General features: G+C 43.3%; 2 protein-coding genes across 2 annotated transcripts in view; one reads left to right on the top strand and one right to left on the bottom strand.

The window, feature by feature from the left end:
- The window catches only part of RIOK3 (RIO kinase 3), a 35,009-nt gene extending 17,428 nt beyond the window's left edge, over positions 1-17,581 (bottom strand). The window contains exons 1-5 of the mRNA XM_068237259.1: positions 17,005-17,581; positions 7,234-7,355; positions 5,412-5,557; positions 5,225-5,332; positions 76-185 (exon numbers count right to left, since the gene is read on the bottom strand). Of these exons, the coding sequence (XP_068093360.1) occupies positions 76-185; positions 5,225-5,332; positions 5,412-5,557; positions 7,234-7,355; positions 17,005-17,043 (525 nt within the window). The 5' untranslated portion in view covers positions 17,044-17,581. The remainder of the gene's footprint in view (positions 1-75; positions 186-5,224; positions 5,333-5,411; positions 5,558-7,233; positions 7,356-17,004) is intronic.
- A 227-nt stretch (positions 17,582-17,808) lies between these two features.
- TMEM241 (transmembrane protein 241) overlaps positions 17,809-24,952 on the top strand; it is a 174,599-nt gene continuing 167,455 nt past the window's right edge. The window contains exons 1-2 of the mRNA XM_068237258.1: positions 17,809-18,025; positions 21,757-21,803. Of these exons, the coding sequence (XP_068093359.1) occupies positions 17,954-18,025; positions 21,757-21,803 (119 nt within the window). The 5' untranslated portion in view covers positions 17,809-17,953. The remainder of the gene's footprint in view (positions 18,026-21,756; positions 21,804-24,952) is intronic.

The following is a 24,952-nucleotide window of genomic DNA, read 5'->3' as shown; positions in this document are numbered from 1 at the left end:
CAGCTGCCAACAAACAGTGACATTTGAATCTTGAATAGTTTAGTCCCAAAAGCCGCTTTCAGCTCCTGTGCTTACATTTTCCATCCGAGCCGTGTTCTTCCTGCCGCACACCACCTCGTCATGTTTGGTTGTTATGTCTTTTCCTTTACCAATAAAGCCCCTCTTTGGAGTGGTGGTTGGTTTATCTGCATAAAAACACGACAGAAGTCAGTGAGATCTAATGCGAGGGGAGAAGTTATTTATCATATAGTGAACAACAGTGAACGGCTTCTTTCTGGTACTACACTGACCTGATGGAATGAAGCCTCCCTAACTAGGCACTCACTTGCCTATAATGGATGTAAAAGATGCTGGTCTAATTAATTACAATAAAGAATTGAAAGAGAAGCAAAAATGTGCTTGCTAATACTAGCCCAGTTTGAGATAGAATGAAAGAATGAAATCTCAAAGCAATAATGTTACAGAAGCAACCAATATGTTTCTGCAATGCTAGAGGAATCCTAGTGAGTAAGCACTGCAAATATGGGAGAGCATACAAACTATGCAGCTGCTGGTTTGGCAGAAAAGGCAAGAAACCATTTCAGTTTCTCGTTATAGGTTTTCTATAAAGGACAGCTGCTTCTAATATGTAGCAATCCAAAATGCCTCATTTAGCCCTGGAAATGCCCTATCACTCAGCCTGCTTTTTTGCCTGCATGCAACTGAAGTCTGAGCGCGCCCAGACTGGTGCTGCTGCTCTCTAAGGCTGCTCCAGACATTACATCTCATTTCTGCTACTTTAAACCTCTCAATGGAAAGACTGGACCGAAATTTCAGTGGATTCTAATGTATTACTTCTCCAGCAACACCTATAACCTTTCAGAACACCTGGATTACTTGGGATGGCAAAGATTTAAGCTGGATTGGATCTTCCTTGGTATCACACACTGCTGGACACTGCACACCTTCCTTGGAATTGACCTGAGACCTTAAAGACTTTCTGCCTCTTTGTGCCCGCCGTCTCCCATCCTGTGAGTAACTTTCATCGATTATCTACAGCATCTATGCTCAATAGACTATATTTTTCTACATATATTATTATATCTTCAAACTCCTAAACAAAGGACTGTGTTTTCAAATCCATGCTGTCCATCCATACATCTCTGTGTAAGGACAATTCAGTCTATACAGGCCCTTTGATCTCTGCAGGATACCAGCCACAGCCGTGAAAGTTCACACCTCGACTTTAAATAGGGCCTTTCTTAGCAGGAGCCCTGAGCTGTCTCTTGTCCATCCTAATGTGTAAACATCAATATTCAGCACAGACACTTCCAGCTGTATACCAACCAAGAAATATATATATATCCAATTGACAAATCAACAATAATTCTACTTAAATCTGTTGGAATCTACAGAAAGACAAAGAGAGGATCCAGGGGACGTGGGAAAAGACGTTATTCACTGCAGAACCAAAATAACTGTGACAAAATCTACAGAGTACACCTAGCCAACAACCCTAATAGCTCCAGCACAATCCAGCAGAGATGACAGCCACACATCTGGAGACTGTTCCCTCCTGGAGTCCTCAATCTCAGACCTCAGCTCCCAGGGTAGCCCCATCAAGGCTGTCCTCTGCAACGTCAGATCAATAAACAACAAAACAGCAATCATACATGATCTAATAGAGTCTTCTGATCTGGCCTGCCTGACTGAAACCTGGCTTTCTGAACCTGTTGGCCCCACCCTGGAGGCAGCTGTGCCAACAAACTATTCCGTGATATACTGCAACAGGAAAGAACGCAGGGGAGGAGGGGTTGCACTTTGCTTTAGATCAGCTTTGAAAATCAGACCACTTACTGTAGGTCCTACCAACTCGTTTGAATGCTTGGGGGTGCAACTTTCAGCTGAGGAAAACATTAACATATTGCTGATCTACCGCCCACCAGAAAAATACTCAGACTTCCTTGAGGAACTTGTAGACCTCCTATGCAACTTAACACTGGAACACCCCAGATGGATTGTTCTTGGAGATTTCAATACATGGGTGGACGACGACTCCTCACAATTTGGAAAAGAGCTACCTCGTGCCTTACATGAACTGGGCTTCCTCCAATCAATCAGCTCTGCTACTCACAGGAAAGGTCACACTCTGGACCTTATATTCCATACTGGGCTGTCAATAGCCAATGTGGAAATTAATCCTGTTGCCTGGTCAGACCATCACACTATCCACTTCTCCCTCTCAATACCAGCCGTCAAACACCAGGTCAAGAATCAAATAAAATATCGCCGCTTAAAAGGGCTAACACCTCAACATATCCGAGATAACCTTAGCTTTGATGAATTGACTGACTCCAGCTTGGACCCTGATACTCTGGTGTTTAAATACAACAAATGTGTGTCCTCCACCTTTGAGACCATTGCTCCTCTGCGCACCAAATATCTTACTCCACACCATCATGCACAGTGGTTTGATAACGCTATAAAAGAGCTGAAAAGACAAGGCCGAAAACTTGAGAGGCTGTGGCGCAAATCTCAGTCCCCAGAAGACAAACATGCCTTAATCTTCCACTTGAAGAGCTACCAAAAGGTAATCACGGGAAAAAAATCATCCTTTCTATCACAAGAGATTGCAAATGCAGTTAACAAACCAGCCCAACTGTTCCGCACAGTGGAAAAACTCTGCAACCCAGCATGTCAAAAACTTAATATCGAGTCTTCAAAGGACCTCTGTGACCAATTTGCCCATTTCTTCACAGACAAAGTCTCCGCTATAAGGTCCGCCATCCAACTTACAGCATCTGAGCCTAATATAGCGCCGAAGACCATTAGCAGAGACAACGTAACACCTTGGTCAAACTTCAAAGAAATTGATGAAGAAGTCACATCAAGCATCCTCCTTCACGTCCGCCTAACTACCTGTGACCTGGATCCTGGCCCAACACAGTTCATGTTGAACTGCCCCGACCTGTTCGTACCGGTATTCCTCAAAATTGTTAACTGTTCCTTACAATCAGGGATATTTCCTGCTTTACTGAAGGAAGCAATCATCAGGCCTCTCCTCAAAAAAACCCTCCCTGGACCCAGATGCAATGACCAGCTACAGACCTGTCTCTAACCTCCCCTTTCTGGGAAAGCTAATTGAAAAAGCTGTATACCTCCAGCTAGAAGCCAGAATCCTACAAAATAACAGTTATGACCCATTCCAGTCTGGCTTCAGGAAACACCACAGCACTGAAACTGCCCTCATCCAAATATGCAACCACCTGCTCATGGCAAGAGACAGAGGAGAGTGCTCGATCCTCATACTGCTAGACCTTTCTGCAGCCTTTGACACAGTTGACCATGACATCTTGATAAACAGGCTACAGGAATACTGCGGCATTGATGGCATAGTACTTCAGTGGTTCCAATCCTTCTTGAGTGGCAGAACCCACAAAGTGTCTATGGGGCCCTTCCTGTCCACCCCTGTAACACTTAAGTATGGGGTGCCCCAGGGCTCAATCCTCTCTCCCCTGCTTTTCACGATTTACATGCTACCGTTGGGAAAACTAATCCAAAAACATGGCCTGACATACCACTGCTATGCAGACGACACCCAACTATATCTTTCCTTCAAGCCTGGTGTGACAGACCCAACTCTAACTATAAACGCCTGCTTACGTGAACTACAGCAATGGATGAATGACAACTGGTTGAAACTAAATGCAGACAAAACTGAAGTCCTTCTGATTGGAGGGCAGAGCATGATAACAAAACAACTTAACTTGCAGTCTTCATCACTGGGAATAGGAGGCACAGATCTACGCAGCTCTGATCATGTGCGTAGCCTGGGAGTTCTAATTGATGGGGATTTAAACTTCAGAACTCAAATCTCTGCTGTGGTGAAATCATCCTATTTTCACCTGAAGAACATTGCAAAAATCAAGCAACTCATACCCCCAGAAGATCTGCCAACCTTAGTCCACGCCTTCATCACATCCCGACTGGACTACTGCAATGCTCTCTACACTGGCCTTCCAAAAAAGGCCTTGTACCGCCTACAGCTTATACAGAATACTGCTGCCAGACTGCTAACCAACCAACCCAGTCACTGCCGCATAACGCCAGTCCTGCATTCCCTTCACTGGCTACCTATAGAATGGAGGGTCCTATTCAAGATCGGCCTACTGACATTTAAATCCCTGAATAATCTGGGCCCTGGATACAAGAAAGATATGTTACAGCTGCGTAGCAATCCCCGCATTCTCAGATCCACAGGTTCTAATAATCTAGTCATACCCAGAGTCCACTTAGAAACTTTTGGTCCCAGAGCCTTCTGTCATGCTGCCCCTACGTTTTGGAACTCCTTACCTCAACAGCCCCATCCCTGGACGTGTTTAAATCCAGACTGAAAACCCACCTGTTCAGTCTGGCATTTGCAGAAATATAACTTTTGTTGTGTGAATACTTCATCCTACTAATTACTGAATCTGAGAGAGCCTAAGCGCTTTGAGTCCTATGGGAGAAAAGCGCTATAGAAATGTTATTGTATTGTATTGTATGATCTGAGGAGTCAACAGTTTACATGTAATGCTATGGCACCCTCTGGCCACTAGGTGGTGCTGTTGGGGAGAATGTAGTGAGCATCTTAAAGTGGACCTGAACAGGACAGAAGGAATACAGAGAAATGCACCCTGAATGCATTCAGTGAGTTTAGCCTGTCTAATTCCCACTCACCTGTGTCTAATCACAAGTGTAATTTGATCTCTCCCGTGTCACCTCACTGCCACGGCAGACACGCTCATTTGAAAGCACAGGATGTTAACAATATTTCTGCTTCCATTAATCAGGAAGTAGAAACAGTGCAGATTTACTATAGGATTTGTATCAGCTGTAACAAGTAAATATTTTTCCTTAAACGTTATAATGCTGTTGCGCAACTTTTACAGTAGAAAGGAAGTTCTGAGTTCTGGTTCGCTTTAAAGCACTTCTGAAGAGGACAGCATCTCTCAACTGTCAGTAGATCCAGCAGCTTGCACAGAGCGTTCGCAGTAAAGAAGACAAGTGCAGAACGTAACTTAGATTCTCGATTCCGTTATTGTAGGTACCACTGTACCTTTCCAGTAAATTGGAACCATGCTTATAGCTGCATTTACCAAGTGGGAAACAGTATGTCTAGGATGCTAGTGGAGTCCTGATTTAACAAAAAAGTACGGTCATCTCTCCAGTAAAACTTTATACAAAACACAGTATATCCGCTTACCAGCTTTGTACGGGTCGTGGCGTGTATCCTGCCAGTCCACCTCATCCCCAGAGCTATCGCTGTCTTCACATGGATTCACTTTGCGAAAGTTTTCAAAGGAAATGGAAACTGCAACAAACAGCAGAGTTCTAGGTTGTATCCAATATGTATATTTCATCAGACTATCTTCACTCTCAGGCAAACTTACCTTTACTGTCACCATTAAACTTCTTCTCCTCTCTGAGAAGCTGAGCATCATATTCCTTATCGAACTGCATCTGTAGCATTTGGGCAAGCACTGCATCACTCGATGTATCAAGGTTTTCACTGGTCAGGAAAGGTCCTTCATCAGTACTGCAATTAAAGATTTCACTATCAAAACATTGCTTGACCACTTCAACTGAATATATCCATTTCATAGCAAATCCATCTGACTTTTTTTTCTTTTTCTTCTAAATCAGACATTATGGTAAGAGAATTCTAAGGAATCAATATCAAAGGACACCTGAAGCAAGAGGGATATGTTGGCTGCCATATGCATTTGCCTTTAAACAATGAACATTACCCGGCTGTCCTGATCTGTCATTCATTAGTAGCATCTAAATCACACACCTGGAAAAAAAAATGCTAGTGCCCGCGCAGACACAGAGGAAACGAGCCACCGGTGGGTCGCTGATCATTAGGGGCGGCCAGCAGGATACCAAAGAGGACCGGGGCTGCGGCAAGGGACTGAAACAGCTTCTAGAAGCCCCAGGTGAGTAAACAGATTGTTGCCCCTCCCCTCAGATGTCCTTTAAGAGGAAATAAATATGGCAGCCTCCATTATCCATGTCACGTCAGGTGTCTAAGGCCTTGTATATACATTAGATGGTTTTTGGGTGAGGCGGCTACTCAGAACTGCCACTGCCGAGACTATTGTTTGTACAGTGGGCCCAAGCCCACTCGATGCATCAGAGCAATCTGCAGGCCAAGACAATTGTCCTCTTACTCACCCACCATGCTCCAAGATGCACCATGCCCTTGGCCCTCCTCTATAGCAACAGAGTTGACCTTGAACCGTCACCCAAGGAATACGTCTGGATTCCTGCAATTATGGTCGCCTGACAATTTGATGATGACTGCTAAAAACTGGTGACATTTTCAGTTTACACTTCTATTAAAAAAAAAGTGACATGAAGCCAGAAAAATGCTATACGCATAAGACTACTTTTTAACCCTTGATAATCTTTTAAAAAGTCAGGGGTCGTCTTATACACCAGGTGTCATTGATGCCAAGCGATACACCATATCCTGTTACCGCCTCTCAGATATCGCTGCTGAGGACTGTAGTGAGGCGGTGCAGGCACACATGTGCGAGATCTGAGAGGCAGAGAAGGAGGTAAATAGGATATAAGGGCAAGCCAGAAGGGTGAAAGAGATGTGTTTTATGGGCACAGCACAATCTATTCTTTCATACCGCTCTGATAAACAGACCAGGAGAGCTGGCCAATCCACTCAGGGAGAGTTGATCAATCCAAACAGTCAATCGCCTATATATTGTTATATACTGGGTACCACATACAGTACAGCACCAGAATCTGTTTATACATAGCACCAGTATATGATGCTTTTTTTATTTTCATTTGGTGTGCTTTGGAAGAGGGGTAGTCTTATATGGCGAGTATATCTCAAACTTTATATTTTAACTGTGAAAGTTGGGGGTCGTCTTATACGCCGGAATATACGGTATGTATTGCCACTGTTATAAATGGGCCCCCAGCAGCTCCCTCTGTTGGTGGGAAGAGATGGATTGGCTCCAGTACATATAAAAAGTTTATAACTAGTTGGAAAATCTCTATAAGGTCTTACGGATGCCCTCTGGGAGCATAACTGTCCAACTAACACTGACATTGAGTAATGCAAGTTTCAGCCAGTAACTAATACAATAACCAAGACTTGTAAGGTTGTACGGCCTAGTCTGGAAGCTGACACAGTGATCTAAATCCTTTCCTGCATGAACAGCCAGTAAAAACTACAGATGCGTTACTTACAGAGCTTCCCCGGGGAAGGCATGGCTCTCTTCCTCTAGCTGGAGTTCCCTGGCAAGCTCCTCACTCATGACCTCTGTCAAGGAGCACTGGTTTATAGGCTTTGCAGGTGCACCCCAAGGGCACTAAAAGAAGACACACAAGTGTTATACATAACAGAGAATGACATTTCTGTACAGTGATAAATGGCATTGGGCTCTATTCATAAAACATTTGCGGGGAAAAAAAATCTTGGAGGGAAAATACCGCATCGGTATTTTAGACTTTTGTGTGCTAATTCATAAAAAAGTTTACACTTGCGATAATAGGTCGGGGAATTTCCGCACTAAACTAGCGGTACTAGCTGAATTGATACATTTTCTCTGTGCAGAGACAGAATTAGTATAAAGGAGGCAGCCCCAGCATCCCTTTACATGTGCATTTATTTTTTTTAAATTGCCTCTCCTTGCCCTAAATCTGCGCTGAATCTGTCTAATAGTCTTTCTAAACAATCTATTTAATTGCTGCAGCTTAGAAGAACCTCAAGAAATGTTATTCATGCAGGCTTTCTGATGTGAAATTTATCTGAAAACAGGTACCCAAGGGGTTCAAAAACACAGCCTTGGTATTCCAGGATGCATTTTTTGTTCTGCTCTCGCTGTAGCTTGCTGGGAGGTCGGTCCACATTAGCTTGCCTGTTATCGCTGGCTTATCTCCTTTTCTAAACAGTCAATGTTCTCGGTTCCCATTCCACCTGCTCTAATCTTTATGAATTAACCTTCAGTGACATGTGTTGTGATAATCACCGCACAAGGCGGTAATTTCCCGCACTGCTCAGGAATTGTAGCTTTTCATGCAGAAACAGCTATTATGAATGGACACTTTGCTAAATGGTCGGGAAAGTCAGCTGTTTTGAGCATTACCGCATGCGGGAATGCTTTATGAATAGAGGCCATTGTGGGAATCAAACAATAGAAGTCTCCAATCCTCCCACTCTACAAAAGCAAAACACAGAGATTCATAGATAGAGATTCATAGGTGCAGCAGATACAACAGAAATAAGTCTATTAGTTACAGGCATAAATAAATAATAATAATAATAAAAAAAAGGAATTTGAAGAAAAAAAAAAAAATGCTAGCTACACATTTTTATGCAATCCACCCAACTTATTTTTTCCCTAATCCACATTATATTCATGCAATGAAGCAATTGGAATTTGTGACTGATTGAACTAAAAAGAGACTTCTGTTCCCGTCTTCTTCCATGAACAGTAATAAAAAAAGAAATAGGCCACGTTCACATTATGAAACGCGGATGGCCGTGCGTTCGGAACGCAACGCATGCTATCCGCGTTTCTATGCGTTGCGCGGCTGATCCCATTCACTGAAGTGAATGGGTCAGTCGCGCGTTTCTGCAAAAAATGCGTGCAGCATGCATTCCCAGACCGCACTGGTCCGGAACGCATGCAGTGTGAACATCAGACAGTGCTGTCTGATGTCGTGCGTGTCGGCCTCCTGCATGCGTTCCCGAAACACGTGCAGTGTGAACGGGGCCATAAACATTGGAAAGCTGGGTAAATATAAAGAGGGTACCCTCCTACGTTCCAAAATGTACACCCTTTGGAGTAAACCGGTCAAATATCGCTAGGAAATGTTATATACAGATTTTAGAATGAATCATTTGGTTATTTTACCTAGTTCACCCTCTCCGGTTTTTCATAAAGTTGAAAAGGAGACTACCCCCATTACTCACAAAACGTATATTTGATTCAACTGTTCCAGAGAAATTTCCTTTGAAAAAATTAGGCAAGTGACCCGGGGATCCACACAGAAATGTTGCTGGAAAGAATTGGTGTACCCCGTTCCAACCACATGTGCACATGAACTCATTTTAATCAAAAATCTATATGATCGTTATGATGACGTATTGAAGGTTTTTTTTTTCCTTTTTTTCCCTGCTTGTCCAAGAGTTGTGAATGGGACAGGAGGGACCAGGCAACTTCTGACTAGGACTGGGTATAATAACAAATAAACATGAATGGTTTCCCATCAAAACACTTGTCTAATAATGCGAACAATGTCTTGATAATGATCATCTCAAGCTAAAAACTAAGTACCATAATGAACACTATCACCATCCACACTTAAAAGCGGACCCAAACTCATGCACAGCACACAATGAAAAGTATTTATTTCACATACACACGAGGGCTTAACCCTTTCAGTGCTCCCTGCAAGAGTGAAACCAAGATAACAATTTCGGCTTTTACAGCATTTGCATCAACTGTAATGATTTTTTTTCCATATATGTTATACTGTGTTATCAGGCTGTGGGTATTCTTTTAAAGCAGAGAGGAAGTTCTGAGTTAAGTTCCACTTCAGAGTGGAATTACCATCAGGAATAACATAACATTCTGACTACAGTTCCAGTTTAAGCACTTTCTTCCTCTTTCTGCTTCGATAAAGAAAACACTTCCACCTACGCAAATTATCAGCTGTTGGAAAGTCCCAAATGGAGTGACAGCTGCTGCTAAATCATGGATCAAGGCCTATATACAGAGAGCACAGTACAGCAGCTGTGGCTTCACTTCCTTTATTTAGTCAGGTATCATGAATACAGATGCCAGTAGAATATGGATGCAGTTTGGAACTGGGTCTACCCAAAAAATGTTTTGAAATATCAGTAAGTGCTTTCCTCTCAAAAACTGGAACGTTACCCTGGTAAAGACTGGACTGTGCACCCTTCTAATGTTCACCACACATTTGCATGAGGGGGGGGTCCTTTCACCTCTTAAAGGAAACCTAAACGGAGAAGGATAAGGATTTTTCCTTTTAAAATAATACCAGTTGCCTGACTCTCCTGCTGATCCTGTTTCTCTAATACTTTTAGCCACAGCCCCTGAACAAGCATGCAGATCAGGTGTTCTGACTGAAGTCAGACTGGATTAGCTGCATGCTTGTTTCAGGTCTGTGATTCAGCCAGTACTGCAGCCAAAGAGATCAGCAGGACTGCCAGGCAACTGGTACTGTTTAAAAGGTAACATCCATATCCCTCTCAGTTTAGGTTCCCTTTAAGGTAGCCATACATCTGGCGATAATGGGCAGAGACAAAGCGCTCTCTAATCGAATCTGATTAGAGAGAGGTCAGCTGCCCATACAACGCAGGCAGTTTCCCTATCAATTTCAGCATGATATCTCTAAGGAATTGTCCAAGCCCAATGCCTCGCCGCTGTTACCCTATGTCTAAATGTGTATGTACAGTGGAGGAAATAATTATTTGACCCCTCACTGATTTTGTAAGTTTGACCAATGACAAAGAAACGAAAAGTCTCAGAACAGTATCATTTCAATGGTAGGTTTATTTTAACAGTGGCAGATAGCACATCAAAAGGAAAATCGAAAAAATAACCTTAAATAAAAGATAGCAACTGATTTGCATTTCATTGAGTGAAATAAGTTTTTGAACCCCTACCAACCATTAAGAGTTCTGGCTCCCACAGAGTGGTTAGACACTTCTACTCAATTAGTCACCCTCATTAAGTCACCCTCATTAAGGACACCTGTCTTAACTAGTCACCTATATAAAAGACACCTGTCCACAGAATCAATCAATCAAGCAGACTCCAAACTCTCCAACATGGGAAAGACCAAAGAGCTGTCCAAGGATGTCAGAGACAAAATTGTAGACCTGCACAAGGCTGGAATGGGCCACAAAACCATTAGCAAGAAGCTGGGAGAGAAGGTGACAACTGTTGGTGCGATTGTTCGAAAATGGAAGGAGCACAAAATGACCATCAATCGACCTCGCTCTGGGGCTCCACGCAAGATCTCACCTCGTGGGGTGTCAATGGTTCTGAGAAAGGTGAAAAAGCATCCTAGAACTACACGGGAGGAGTTAGTGAATGACCTCAAATTAGCAGGGACCACAGTCACCAAGAAAACCATTGGAAACACATTACACCGCAATGGATTAAAATCCTGCAGGGCTCGCAAGGTCCCCCTGCTCAAGAAGGCACATGTGCAGGCCCATCTGAAGTTTGCCAATGAACACCTGAATGATTCTGTGAGTGACTGGGAGAAGGTGCTGTGGTCTGATGAGACCAAAACAGAGCTCTTTGGCATTAACTCAACTTGCTGTGTTTGGAGGAAGAAAAATGATGCCTATGACCCCCAAAACACTGTCCCCACCGTCAAGCATGGGGGTGGAAACATTTTGCTTTGGGGGTGTTTTTCTGCTAAGGGCACAGGACAACTTAATCGCATTAACGGGAAAATGGACGGAGCCATGTATCGTGAAATCCTGAACGACAACCTCCTTCCCTCTGCCAGGAAACTGAAAATGGGTCGTGGATGGGTGTTCCGGCACGACAATGACCCAAAACATACAGCAAAGGCAACAAAGGAGTGGCTCAAGAAGAAGCACATTAAGGTCATGGAGTGGCCTAGTCAGTCTCCAGACCTTAATCCAATAGAAAACCTATGGAGGGAGCTCAAGCTCAGAGTTGCACAGAGACAGCCTCGAAACCTTAGGGATTTAGAGATGATCTGCAAAGAGGAGTGGACCAACATTCCTCCTAAAATGTGTGCAAACTTGGTCATCAATTACAAGAAACGTTTGACCTCTGTGCTTGCAAACAAGGGTTTTTCCACTAAGTATTAAGTCTTTTATTGTTATAGGGTTCAAAAACGTATTTCACTCAATGAAATGCAAATCAGTTGCTATCTTTTATTTAAGGTTATTTTTTCGATTTTCCTTTTGATGTGCTATCTGCCACTGTTAAAATAAACCTACCATTGAAATGATACTGTTCTGAGACTTTTCATTTCTTTGTCATTGGACAAACTTACAAAATCAGTGAGGGGTCAAATAATTATTTCCTCCACTGTACATGTATACACATTTATAATTACCGATCCTGTGTGGCGGTGCTGTCTGTCGTCCCAATCCCCCACTCTTCCCTTTACACGCCGGCCAGCGTGGCACGTGTGTGCCATCACACGCGCACTGGCAGTGTGTACGGGGAATGAAACTGACAACGGCGGATTCAGAAGACAGGCCCCGTGACACAGGACAGGTAATGTATAAATGCACATACATGTATACATATATAAACAACGCCAGGAGTTGACGCTCGTCCCGATATCACTCGCTGTTACCACCACACACCGGATCAACCAAGATGGCCTGACATCTTGCAGCATGTCCGATTGATTAATGCATTAATTGATTAATGCAGCCAATTTTGACCAAAAATTGGTCGCGTTGTAAACTGGGCATGCTCTTGGCGGCAACGATTTCCACACAATTCGATTATAATAAATGGAATGGGATGTTCAATCGCCTGATACATGGCCACCTTTAGGTTGCGGTAACAATAACAAACCTATAAGCATTACTGAGAAAGAAAGCATTATGAATAGTCTTTGCTGCAGTTAAACTTGTAAGTCCACTGAAACAGTAGAGCAATGTCAAAGCAAGTAAGTATAAAATGTGTTCCCTCTCAGCCAATGACTGTCAGGATTGTACTGGAGATGAAACCTTATTTGTCAGCTTACACCGAGTGAAACAAGACTCAAGAAACACGATCTCTAGATTTAGCAATGATATGCAGGAAAAAATAAAACGCTAAGATCTGCTTGAAGGGTCAGTTTGTCATTCCAGTTCTGCTTCCACGGAGGTCAAGCAAGATTAGGAAGCAGCCATTTCATACTTGTACGCATGGGAAACGCACAAATATTTTGTGTGCATTTTACCGGATAGCGCATGCATTCACATGGGGAAAACCAGCAGCAGCTGATGTAAAAAAAAAAAAATAGAGTAGCAGACAATGTGTCAGGATAAAGCAACAGGCTTTCAATTTTTTCCCACATTTTAAAATTCACATTAGATGTGAATAAGATCACCCATTTACATGGACATGTCAGCTGTAATGTGAATTTGCATTGTGGAAAACAGCATGCGACATCCCTAATGCCGGGTACACACCATGTCATTTCCAGTCAGATATATGGGTCGAATAGATAACTTCTGACATCTCATCTGATTTCCAATCGTTTTTCTGATTTTCTGATCACTTCTATACAAAATTGATCGGAAATCAGATCAGACCTGGTGGAAATTTTCTATTCGACCCGTCTATCTGACAGAATATTGCATGGTGTGCGCCAGGCATGAGATTGTAAGCCTTTGGCAGTGTCCCCCCCTTCCCTAGTGTATTTTACACGATCGTGTGCTCCTTTCCTATGACCGCCTCGTACTTGTATTACTGGTCCAGTTACTGGTCCAGTAATACTTAACCAGCCCAAAATCGCCTAATCATGTATTTTGTACCCTGCAGGGTGCTTTTTTTTCTGGTTAAACTTGATGGACGGATGTCTTTTTTCAACCAAACTATTTAACCAGGGATGTGAAGTCGGAACAATTTTGGGTACCTGTAGTGGTTTCAATAAACTGAGGAGTCAGATGATTTTTGTACCACCCACAGCCCTGTATGTAACTATGTTTGCCTTGTATAACTGTGTCCTATGTTGTATAACCTTGTTATGTTACGTCTATCATCCTTTGTATTGTATGGATTTATTGTCCAGCACTGCATAATATGTTAGTGCTTAGCAATAAGAGAAGTACTGTAGATGGCAATCCATGGAGATATAGGTGACATCAGTGTTGTGCAATATTCCATAAAGGCAACTAAGCAACTAGGTAATAAACAGTAGAGAGTCTGGTACCTTGATGGAAGGGAGTGGCTGCTAACCTGTCATTAGTCATCAGAGTGGCAGTCACGCAAAGTCTGCTGAGCGATGACACAGCAGTAATAAAGAGTACAAACAGAATGAGTTCAGTGCCCATTGCTGCTCTACGGTATATGAATTACAATGTAGGATTTCAAATGAGTGATTGTTGGAAAGATTAGAACATGGATAAGGTTTGTATTGAGGTCACAGACCCCCCCCCCCGTATTTTTTGTACAATTGCCAGACTTCTCCCCTCCCTACTACAAAGTTTTTGTATGGTTATATGCATCTCTGTAGGAAAAATGTTTCCTTATTCCCCATCGACAACCAGTTCATCAGGGTGGGAAGTTAGGCCTTTGCCATGGGGAATAATGAATACTGTACATAAATCACAGTACTTCCTGTGTCACATCAAAAGTTCATATTCCATGTAATGGTTTACTACCATCATACATTCCTCTCCCTCTAAAGCAGGGGTGTCAAAATCAAAAAATTAAGGGGCCAAAATTTGAAACCTAGTCTAAAATTGTTTGCTAATATTTATTGAACAGTCTAAAACTAAATGGCGTAGTATACGGGGGGATAAATGGATTAGCACTAGGCCAATTTATTCAGGGCTTAAAATAAGAGTTTTTTTTACATTTGTACTACAGTGTAGACTTACTACATACTATAAATGTACTTGTTATTTTAAAATCAGCTTTCAGTTTCCAGACACCAGTAGAGGAGTAGCTGTACATCATAGGTGAATCTAATCAACTTCTTGTTTCTGAGGCAACAGCTCAGCCTCTATACTGATCAGTCCTTCCACAGGCTGATAATTCGACTACGCAAAGCTACAGCAATCCGTATCTGAACAGAGCTCATTATAACCGGTCTCAATAACCAGTTTAAAATACATCCTCCCTGTAGAGCTCATAAAAAACAGATTTTCCCTTTTTCATGTTTTAAATGTAAACAGTAGTCAAGATATTTTAAGCTGAAGCTGGTAAAAAGGGCACACAAAGCACATGTTAAAATGGGCGCTGCCATAGGTGGCAATAATAAATGCGATTATCAGTATTGATTGGAAATGTGGGTGCCCAGCAGCAACCAAATTTCTTTAACGTATATCCCCAGGATGCGCTATTCTATCAGGAGCCGCTGGGTGCACAAATTTGTGATCATTGACGCTAATATTGGGAGAGAAGGAGGTTAGGTATTGGGGTTCTGATTAAGTAGGGTTGGGTCATAGTACAATATCGGTAAAAAATACCAATATTTTACTATTGGAATAAAGTAGTAGTGTAGCAGTAATTTTACCAATATTCTAGTAACGGAAATCTCCAGCACCTTTTTTTCCAGGCGCCTTTATTACATGTACACATTTTAATCTCCAGAACCTCTGTCAGATGTAACAGTAATGTTATTTCCCCTCACTTCCTGACTCACTGAATCTAAGGCTACGATTTAAGCATAAAGCCTCATACACATACGCTGGTACATGAAGGAGAGCGCAACCGCAAAGATGAAGGGGACAAGGGGACATTGGTGAAGCCTCTACATTATCCAGAGGAGGCTTCCCCTTACTGAGGTAAGTATCTAAGATTTTATACTTAAAATGTTACAGGTGTACTTTTAGTTCAGGTAAAATAAAATTAAACTATTTGCCTCATGCTACAAGGAAATGAGAAAGACAGGGATAGATACAGAATAAGTGAACACTTCAACCTAACAAAAGAGCTTATTATCAACTCTGGGGAAATGAGTGTATACATTGTAAAGGCATTTTAAAAATACCTGGGGTCAGAAAGTGTGTCCAGTTATGGTGACAGCACTCTCTCTGTATCTATACTTCTGGTGACAGCACTCTCTGTATCTATACTTCTGGTGACAGCACTCTCTCTGTATCTATACTTCTGGTGACAGCACTCTCTCTATAACGATACTTCTGGTGACAGCACTCTCTCTCTATAACGATACTTCTGGTGACAGCACTTTCTCTCTATAACGATACTTCTGGTGACAGCACTCTCTCTATAACGATACTTCTGGTGACAGCACTCTCTCTATAACGATACTTCTGGTGACAGCACTCTCTCTATAACGATACTTCTGGTGACAGCACTCTCTCTATAACGATACTTCTGGTGACAGCACTCTCTCTATAACGATACTTCTGGTGACAGCACTCTCTCTATAACGATACTTCTGGTGACAGCACTCTCTCTATAACGATACTTCTGGTGACAGCACTCTCTCTATAACGATACTTCTGGTGACAGCACTCTCTCTATAACGATACTTCTGGTGACAGCACTCTCTCTATAACGATACTTCTGGTGACAGCACTCTCTCTATAACGATACTTCTGGTGACAGCACTCTCTCTATAACGATACTTCTGGTGACATCACTCTCTCTATAACGATACTTCTGGTGACAGCACCCTCTCTATAACGATACTTCTGGTGACAGCACCCTCTCTATAACGATACTTCTGGTGACAGCACCCTCTCTATAACGATACTTCTGGTGACAGCACCCTCTCTATAACGATACTTCTGGTGACAGCACCCTCTCTATAACGATACTTCTGGTGACAGCACCCTCTCTATAACGATACTTCTGGTGACAGCACTCTCTCTATAACGATACTTCTGGTGACAGCACCCTCTCTATAACGATACTTCTGGTGACAGCACCCTCTCTATAACGATACTTCTGGTGACAGCACCCTCTCTATAACGATACTTCTGGTGACAGCACCCTCTCTATAACGATACTTCTGGTGACAGCACCCTCTCTATAACGATACTTCTAGTGACAGCACCCTCTCTATAACGATACTTCTGGTGACAGCACACTCTCTCTATAAGGATACTTCTGGTGAAAGCACTCTCTATAACGATACTTCTGGTGAAAGCACTCTCTCTATAACGATACTTATGGTGACAGCACTCTCGCTATAAAGATATGGACAATCAGCTCTACATAAACACAACTACATTTGTATTATCCCTAAATGTTACTGTATGTAGATATTGATGTTACACATCCACCCCGCACAGGGGTGACTCACCGGCCGGGCTTCGCTAGTGATGATCCCCACTTGCTCCATCTTCTCATTCAGGCTAGAAGCGGTACTGGATGAGGAGGGAATAGTAGTAGAAGGAGGAGGACAGGTAGATGACAGTGTAAGAAGTGCTGACCGCAGGCCGAGCTTTGTACAGCTGATGATCTGACACTGGGAACGTGTCCGGACTAGTCTCACTATCTGCAGAGCCTTGCTGCTTCTATGTGGCGGGATAGAGCAGCAGTAATAGCAATATTATATCTAGAGAGGAGCTATATAGATAGAGATGGCTCTGTAGTCTTCTAGCACGAGTCTAGTGAACGATCAGCCAGCGATATTAACCCGGATCACAATATGCTTCTCTGTCTTTTCCGCCGGTATACTATGCGCAAGTGCAGTGCATTCTGGGAAAACCATGGCCTGCCCTACCCAGACCAGCAGCCACGCCCCCTGACGTCTTCATTCTCTCATCGCTGAAGAATGCCTTATCCAAGCTACTAAAAAGAGCCATATGCCGCAGCTCATACGCGTGTGATCTCATTTGTCGAGTAGGACAAGCGATTGAGATTTCACGTCACCATAAGTGAATATATAATTATAACAATACATTATAATATAACATTATAATATATATACACCCAGCCACAAAGCAACTGTCACGAAAACTCATTTCCAACTTTGAGCCGAGCAATAAATAATCATAACAGGAGGTGACGCTACAGGGTATGGGCGGAGACATGCAAATCTCCACAGCATAGGCAACTCGTAATGGGTACTAGTGGCCGTGGGAGAAAAAAAAGGAAGAGCCTGCAGAGATTTCTGCTGCCTGCTGATTGGTGGAGCTGCAGAGCAACGTGTACCTGTCATGGCAGCCTGCAGCTGATGCTTCCCTGCTCTGCATAGAGAAGGGATGAGCTCCTGGCAGTGATCAGGCAGCGTTGGAATGCGGTGACAGATGTATTTTAGGGAACCCGCAGTGGGTCTCGCCTTCTGCATTTTCTATTTGGCGTTTAACTTCACAAATAAGGTGAGGAGATGCCCCCTAAATCTCTGCTGCCCTATTTATTTCTGTTCTCAAGAGCTCTTCTTATGTCTTACAACAGAACTGTGATCTAAATTCATCAAATTCTCAAATGCACGTGAGCTTCTTTTTGATTGGAACCATCGGTACACATGGCATGAAATGCAGAAGTACTTGCATTTTACTATAGTATTAACATCACATTCATTGCATGCTAAAGTAGATAGAGTATATACCATAAGGACTGCAGTAAAAAGGGGTATGGGAAGAGCATAAAAGTGGCAATTTTTCATTGCAATTTTTTTTCTATAACACCTACAGTGATTAATGCACCGATCAAAACCCAGTTAACACTGATAGAATTAAGTGAGTTTATGTTATTGAAAAATGGTTTACCTGTATCCATGGTGATTGATGAGCCAATCAGAACATTGCATGTACAGTATGATCACTACTCTGTTCACATAGTAAAAATGCAGTATAGTGGAGTGTTATAGATTTCTAAATGCTACAGTCTTGAATTTTGTATATTTTCTTTTTATCTTGAAAATGTAAAAAAAAAAGGATAGAGCCCACTCTTATATACAGGGCAGTTTCTAGGCTAAATTGCACCCAGGGCAAGGGTGTAAAAATTGCGCCCCCTTCCCCTCACCCCCGGGGACTCGCAAACCTTTACTCTTTAGGGACACACAGCCACAGAGGTCACAAGTAGATCTGCCTACTTACTAGTGACCTGCCCCTCATTTAGGAGGAAGCAGGGACCAGGAAAACACACAGGTGAAGAGAGCCCGGAAAGCCGACTCCTCCATGGGCACCGCGCGCTGTCAGCCTGCAGCACCGCTACAGGACATCCGGTTTCCCCCGGAAGGTGTCAAGGAAGGTGATCGAATTGGTAATCTTCTTTCTTCTTCCTTTTTGTTGCACCGCACGTCACCAGCTCCCTAGAGGTTATGTCCTTCTTCCTGCGACCCCTTCTTCTACTTGCCGGTCTGCGCCCAGGGTGGTTGCTCTGTCCGCACTGTCCAAGAAACAGCCCTGCTTATGTACTCCATATACAGGAAGGAATGTTTTTCTGGATCAAGTAACTGATATTTACAAACAGAGGCTACTGTTGTTCCAAAAAGTGTACTAAGTCCAGCATAAGTTCTTCAATGCTGCCCTCCTACCACAGCTTCAACGCATCGACGAGGATGGCTCTAAAATTAGGATATCAGCTTGTAGTTTCTATAATGTCAGGTTCATAGTGGTCAGTTGCATAACACACGCATTGTAATGAGTGAACTGCAATGGAGACTGGACATAGACTTTAAAGAGGAACTCCAGTGAAAATAATTTAATAAAAAAGTGCTTCATTTTTACAATAATTATGTAAAAATGATTTAGTCAGTGTTTGCCCATTGTAAAATCTTTCTTCACCCTAATTTACATTCTGACATTTATCACATGGAGACATTTTTACTGCTGGCAGGTTATGTCAGTGGAAGGAGATGCAGTTGGAAACAGCTGTAAACAGTAAAGCAGCTGTTATTTCCCACAATGCAATGAGGTTCACAGACAGGAAACTGCCTGGACCATGGTCCTCACAGTTTCTTGTGGGAGGGGTTTCACCACAATATCAGCCATGCAGAGCCCCCCGATGATCCGTTTGTGAAAAGGAAAAGATTTCTCATGTAAAAGGGGGTATCAGCTACTGATTGGGATGAGATTCAATTCTTGATAACGGTATCTCTTTAAAGGGAACCTGTACTGACTAAAATTATTTAAAATAAACACATGAGGTAACCTTAAGGCTGCTTACACACCAAGACGTTACAGGCGCACGTTAGCGCGCCTGTAACGCTCCCCCAACGCACAGCAATGTAACACAAGTGGGCTGTTCACACAGCCCACGTTGCGTTACATGTAATGCTGCACGTTCGGTGCAAAGTGCAGCATGCTACGGCGTTGGAGCGGCTATAGCCGCGTTAGACTGTTTGCACATGCGCAGTGGGGGGCGGAGAGGAGGCGGGGAGAGCCAGCTACAGTAGCCGCGCACATGGCTACTTAATATTCACTGCACTGGCGGCAGCTGATTGGCCGGCGGGACCACGTGATGCGGAGTGTCTCGCTCCGCATCACGTGGTCCCGCTGGCCAATCAGCGCCACTCTGGGAGACATTATAGGAATCGAGCCGCCGAACGCGGCTCACTCTACCGTCGGCTTTTGCAGCACCATACGTTGTGTTAGGTGCACGTTATGCGACCTTAACGTGGCACCTAACACAACGTCTTGGTGTGCAAGAAGCCTAAATGAACATTACACAGTTACCTTGTCATCAGTTTATCTCAGAAGCTCACAATTTTCTTCTGACAATGATCCCTTCCAGTTCTGACAACATTTTGTCAGAACTGAAATATATCAGTTGATGTCAGTTATATATCAGTTGCTGTCAGTTATAGCTGAGAGGACAACTGAATGTGCAAGGTAATGTCCATGTTTCCCTATGACACAAGTTGGCAATGTTACAGTTTAACAGTGTGCTGACCAGGAAGCTGTTATTGGGTAATGGCCATTTTCAAAATGGAGGACGGAGAATTCCAATCATCACAGTAGACAAATGGGATGCAGGAGAGGAGAAAGAGATTGAGGAACCAACTACACAGGAGGTAAGTATAACCTGTGTATGGTTATTCTGACTTTTAATTTTCAGTTCAGGTTTTCTTTAAGGCTGAGTTCACACATAAAAGGTGTCCTGTCAGTTTTTGACAGTTGGCATCAGTTTTGTATGTTTTCAGGCTGGACCTGAAATGTAAAGATTTATGTGTGAACCAAAGGTCTGTTCACACATAAAAGGGGTACAGTTCCAATTCTGTCAGGTAAAACTGGTAGAAAACTGATTCAAAACTGACAGAACTGGACCGAAAATGTACATATTTTTGTGAACCAAGCGTAAGGCACTAGTCTCCTTTAGGGCCTAGGTTCTCAACGTGTGGTACGCGTACCCTAGGGGGTACTTCTAATGGTTCCAAAGGGGTACTCGGGCTTGATTTACTTAACCAAGAATAACAATTTTAGAGTTTTAGAAAATGATAAAGCTTATTTAAACAACACCAAATTGGTGTTTTAGCTGATTAAAAGCAATAGTAAATACTTGGAATAGTTTAGAACCAATTATCATGTACTAGGATTAAATATATATTTGTCAATGGGTACTTGTGATAATGTTTACTATGCTAGGGGGTACTTGGTGAGGGTTTTAAAAGGGGTACATACCAATAAAATTTTGAGAAACACTGCTTTAGGGGACCCAGCAGGAAACCTTGGGGAAATTCAGTTTACATGATTGGTAGGTGGATGACTCTCTCGAACTGTTAGGTTTCCAATAGGTTGTAGTAAACTACACCCCCACATTATTTGGCCAGTTAAAATGCTTTGCGCTGTAAGAGGGTACTGTGACTGGAGAACTGTTCCCTATGAGGTTTCCTGTTTGGTCCCCTAAAGTAGAGTAGCGCCGACTTTAATATAAAGCCCGCATGCAACGAGTTAGAAAAACGCAGTCAGTTACAACGCAATTCCGTGAACAGACCCATAGAACTGTATGGGCAGAATTACGGTATCCTGCAACGCAACTGAGAACTGTGAACTTAATCTATGCCAACATTTTGTTTTGTTTGTGTGTTGATGTGAACAAGTCCTTATTAGAGTTCTGTTTTAACTTAATTGATGTCTGTCCAATTAACCTGGTCTCTGTTTTTCAGTATGTTCTGTCTATTCTGAAATTCACTTATCCTACCCTTTTCCAAGGGTAAGTATTTAGTAGTAGTTAATAATACATTGATACATTGTATTTTTTTTTTATACAAGTAATGGTTTAATCTGAATGTAATCCCTCCACTGTTGGATGTAAACCAAGAGAAATGCTATATATTTTTTCCTTTAATACATTTTCATCTTCAAGGTAAAATACTGGATTGTGTACAACAAAATAGAGCTAGGACAAATCTCCAGCCTAGTTGTGCCATACACACAATTTTAGGGGTACATATGGCTTTGTCTGGAATGTGAACTATCGGAGATGGAATTCCCATTACTGTACTCTCATGCTTTGGGTATACAGTATGGGCTTCATCTAGATTTTCTTTGGCTTTGATCATCTAGCCCTAACTAACTAACTGAGGGCTGGTGCACACCGAGCGGCTTTTTGGGCATTTTCAGATCTGCTTGCGGCTGCGGATCCGCTTGGTCAATGTATCTCAATAGGGTGGTGCACACCAGAGCGGGAGGCGTTTTGCAGAAACGAATCCTCCCGGGGTGAGGCATTTTTTGGATTGTGGATGCGTTTCTGCCTCAATGTTAAGTATAGGAAAAACGCAAACTGCTCTGAAAAACGGCAGTTCAGAGCGGTTTTGCAGGCGTTTTTGTTACAGAAGCTGTTCAGTAACAGCTTTACTGTAACAATATATGAAATGTACTATACTGCAGCAATCCGCAAAACGCTAGCAAAACGCCATAGAAAAAAAAAAAAGCGTTTAAAAATCTGCTAGCATTTTGCGGATCTGCTAGCGGTTTTTGGTGTGCACCAGGCCTGAAAGGACACCTGAAGTGAGAGGATATGGAGGCTGACATGTTTATTTCCAAATTGCCTGGCTGTTCTGCTGATCCCCCTGCATCTAATATATTTAGCCATAGGCCATGAGCAAGCATGCAGATCAGATGTTTCTGACTGAATTAGCTGCATGCTTGTTTTAAGGTGTTTGATTCAGACACCACTGCAGCCAAAGCGTTCAGCAGGACTGCTAGGCAACTGGTACTGATGAAAAGGAAATAAATATAGCAGCCACCATAGCCCTCAGTTCAGGTGTACTTTAAACTTTTGAATTTTTATAGAAGTTTTTTCTTACAAAAAGCATAGAAAATGCTGATGAGAAAGTATAAAAAAACAATTTAAGAAGCATATTTCGGTTATACATATGGTTACAGTTTTACAAAATGAGCTAGTTCGAGATTTAACATAGAGATGGGTAGACATATACTGTAGGAACCCGCTCGTCTTGAGAATAGTGCAGCGAAATAGGATGCATAACCATAATGTGCGGTGGTCTCTGAGGAAGGAATGCAACTTTGAACCATAACATTAAACACTAAAAAATAAACATTAACCAATACATTGGGCTTTTTAAGCGATTGTGGGAAACGCCCAATACTTTTTTAGTCTATTGATTATTTTGGGGTGTTGATTGTTAGCTAGTATTCATACTATTCGTATATGCCTCTAAGCCTGAACTCTAAATTTAGGTTGAGATTTGCTAGATTTAGGATATGGTCTGTAGTAGGGGCTGAAAATTTTCAGTTCAGGTGTACTTTAATAAAAAAATTCTCTTCCGTACCTAACAACTATATCTCCTTCCTAACAACCTATGCCATTGTCCCTGTGAGCAGTAACACATTCTAGTAACCCAAACCTAAATACTAACCATCTTTATATGTTCCTAATATTTACTGACACTCAACCATTGTTGCCTTACTTTAGGCACCCAGTCCACCGGCCATCTGCTGATCATTTCAGTGCTGGTGTTTTGGCTATATCATTGCATCACAATGCAGGAGCAGTGATATTTTTATGGGGCTATCGCATTCATGGCTGTGGGTTTACAGGGTAACATGCGCGTCTATAGTGGCAGTGAGGCATGCTTTCATTGTATAGTATGCATCATTGTATGGTTGTACTGCAGCGTTACTGCACAATACGACTTCTTGAATACGTTGCAATGTGATTGAAGAACAATCGCATCCACAATGTACTCTTGAAAGTGTGAAAGGAGCCTTAAAGGGAAGGTTCAGGGAGGGGTTGAAAAAAATAAAAATACATATCCACTTACCTGGGGCTTCCTCCAGCCCGTGGCAGGCAGGAGGTGCCCTCGCCGCCGATCCAGAGGCTCCCGGTCGTCTCCGGTGGCTGACCCGACCTGGCCAGGCCCGGCTGCCAGGTCGGGCTCGCTGACGTCATCGGACGTCCTCCGGGCTGTACTGCGCAGGCGTTCTGCGCCTGCGCAGTACAGCCCGGAGGACGTCCGATGATGTCAGCGCGCCCGCATGGGACGCAGAGGAGCCTGTCGTTGGAGCGCAGAAGAGCCCGACCTCGCAGCCGGCCTGGCCAGGTCGGGTCGGCCACCGGGAGCCTGCGGAGCGGCGGCGAGGGCACCTCCTGCCTGCCACGGGCTGGAGGAAGCCCCAGGTAAGTGGATATGTATTTTTATTTTTTTCAACCCCTTTAAAGGACCTCTGTCACGAAAATCTTAAAATGTAAAATATATGTAGACCTATACAAATAAGAAGTACTAGCCGACCCTCGGCGTAGCATACGCCGCATAAGGGGGTAGCGGGCAGGAAGGGGGTATTGGGCACAGCAGCGGGGAGGGGGGTCGGACCCCCCCCTCCCTCACCTGGGTCCCCCATGTGCGCTCCCCCTTCAGCTTAAGCTCAGCAGAACCCCCCCTCCCTCACCTGGGTCCCCCATGTGCGCTCCCCCTCTAGCTTAAGCTCAGCAGCAGCCGCCGCTATTAGTAAGAGGCAGCGGGCGGGGATGACTCACCTCTTCCACATTCCAGCGTGCGTTCCACTGTCGTCACTTCCTGCAATGCCGCTCACTGTATTGTAAGTGGACAGCATTGCAGGAAGTGACGACAGTGGATGCGCAGATGGGGGACCCTGGTGAGCGAGGGGGGTGTCCGACCCCCCCCCCCCCCCTCCCCGCCACTGCGACCAATACCCCCTTCCTGCCTGCTACACCCCCCCCCCCCCAGCTCGGTGACAAGTCTAGGACGCTACTTCTTCTTCTTGCTTGAAGGTTGAGGCACTCACTCTAATATATATATATATCTCTATCTCTATCAATATAAATATTATTATTATTATTACATATAGATGTTTCTTCCATAGAAAAATGAGCCATAA

The sequence above is a fragment of the Hyperolius riggenbachi genome, chromosome 5 (assembly GCF_040937935.1).
Source record: "Hyperolius riggenbachi isolate aHypRig1 chromosome 5, aHypRig1.pri, whole genome shotgun sequence".
In the NCBI taxonomy this organism is placed as follows: Eukaryota; Metazoa; Chordata; class Amphibia; order Anura; family Hyperoliidae; genus Hyperolius; species Hyperolius riggenbachi.
This window is presented reverse-complemented; position numbering and strand designations above follow the sequence as displayed.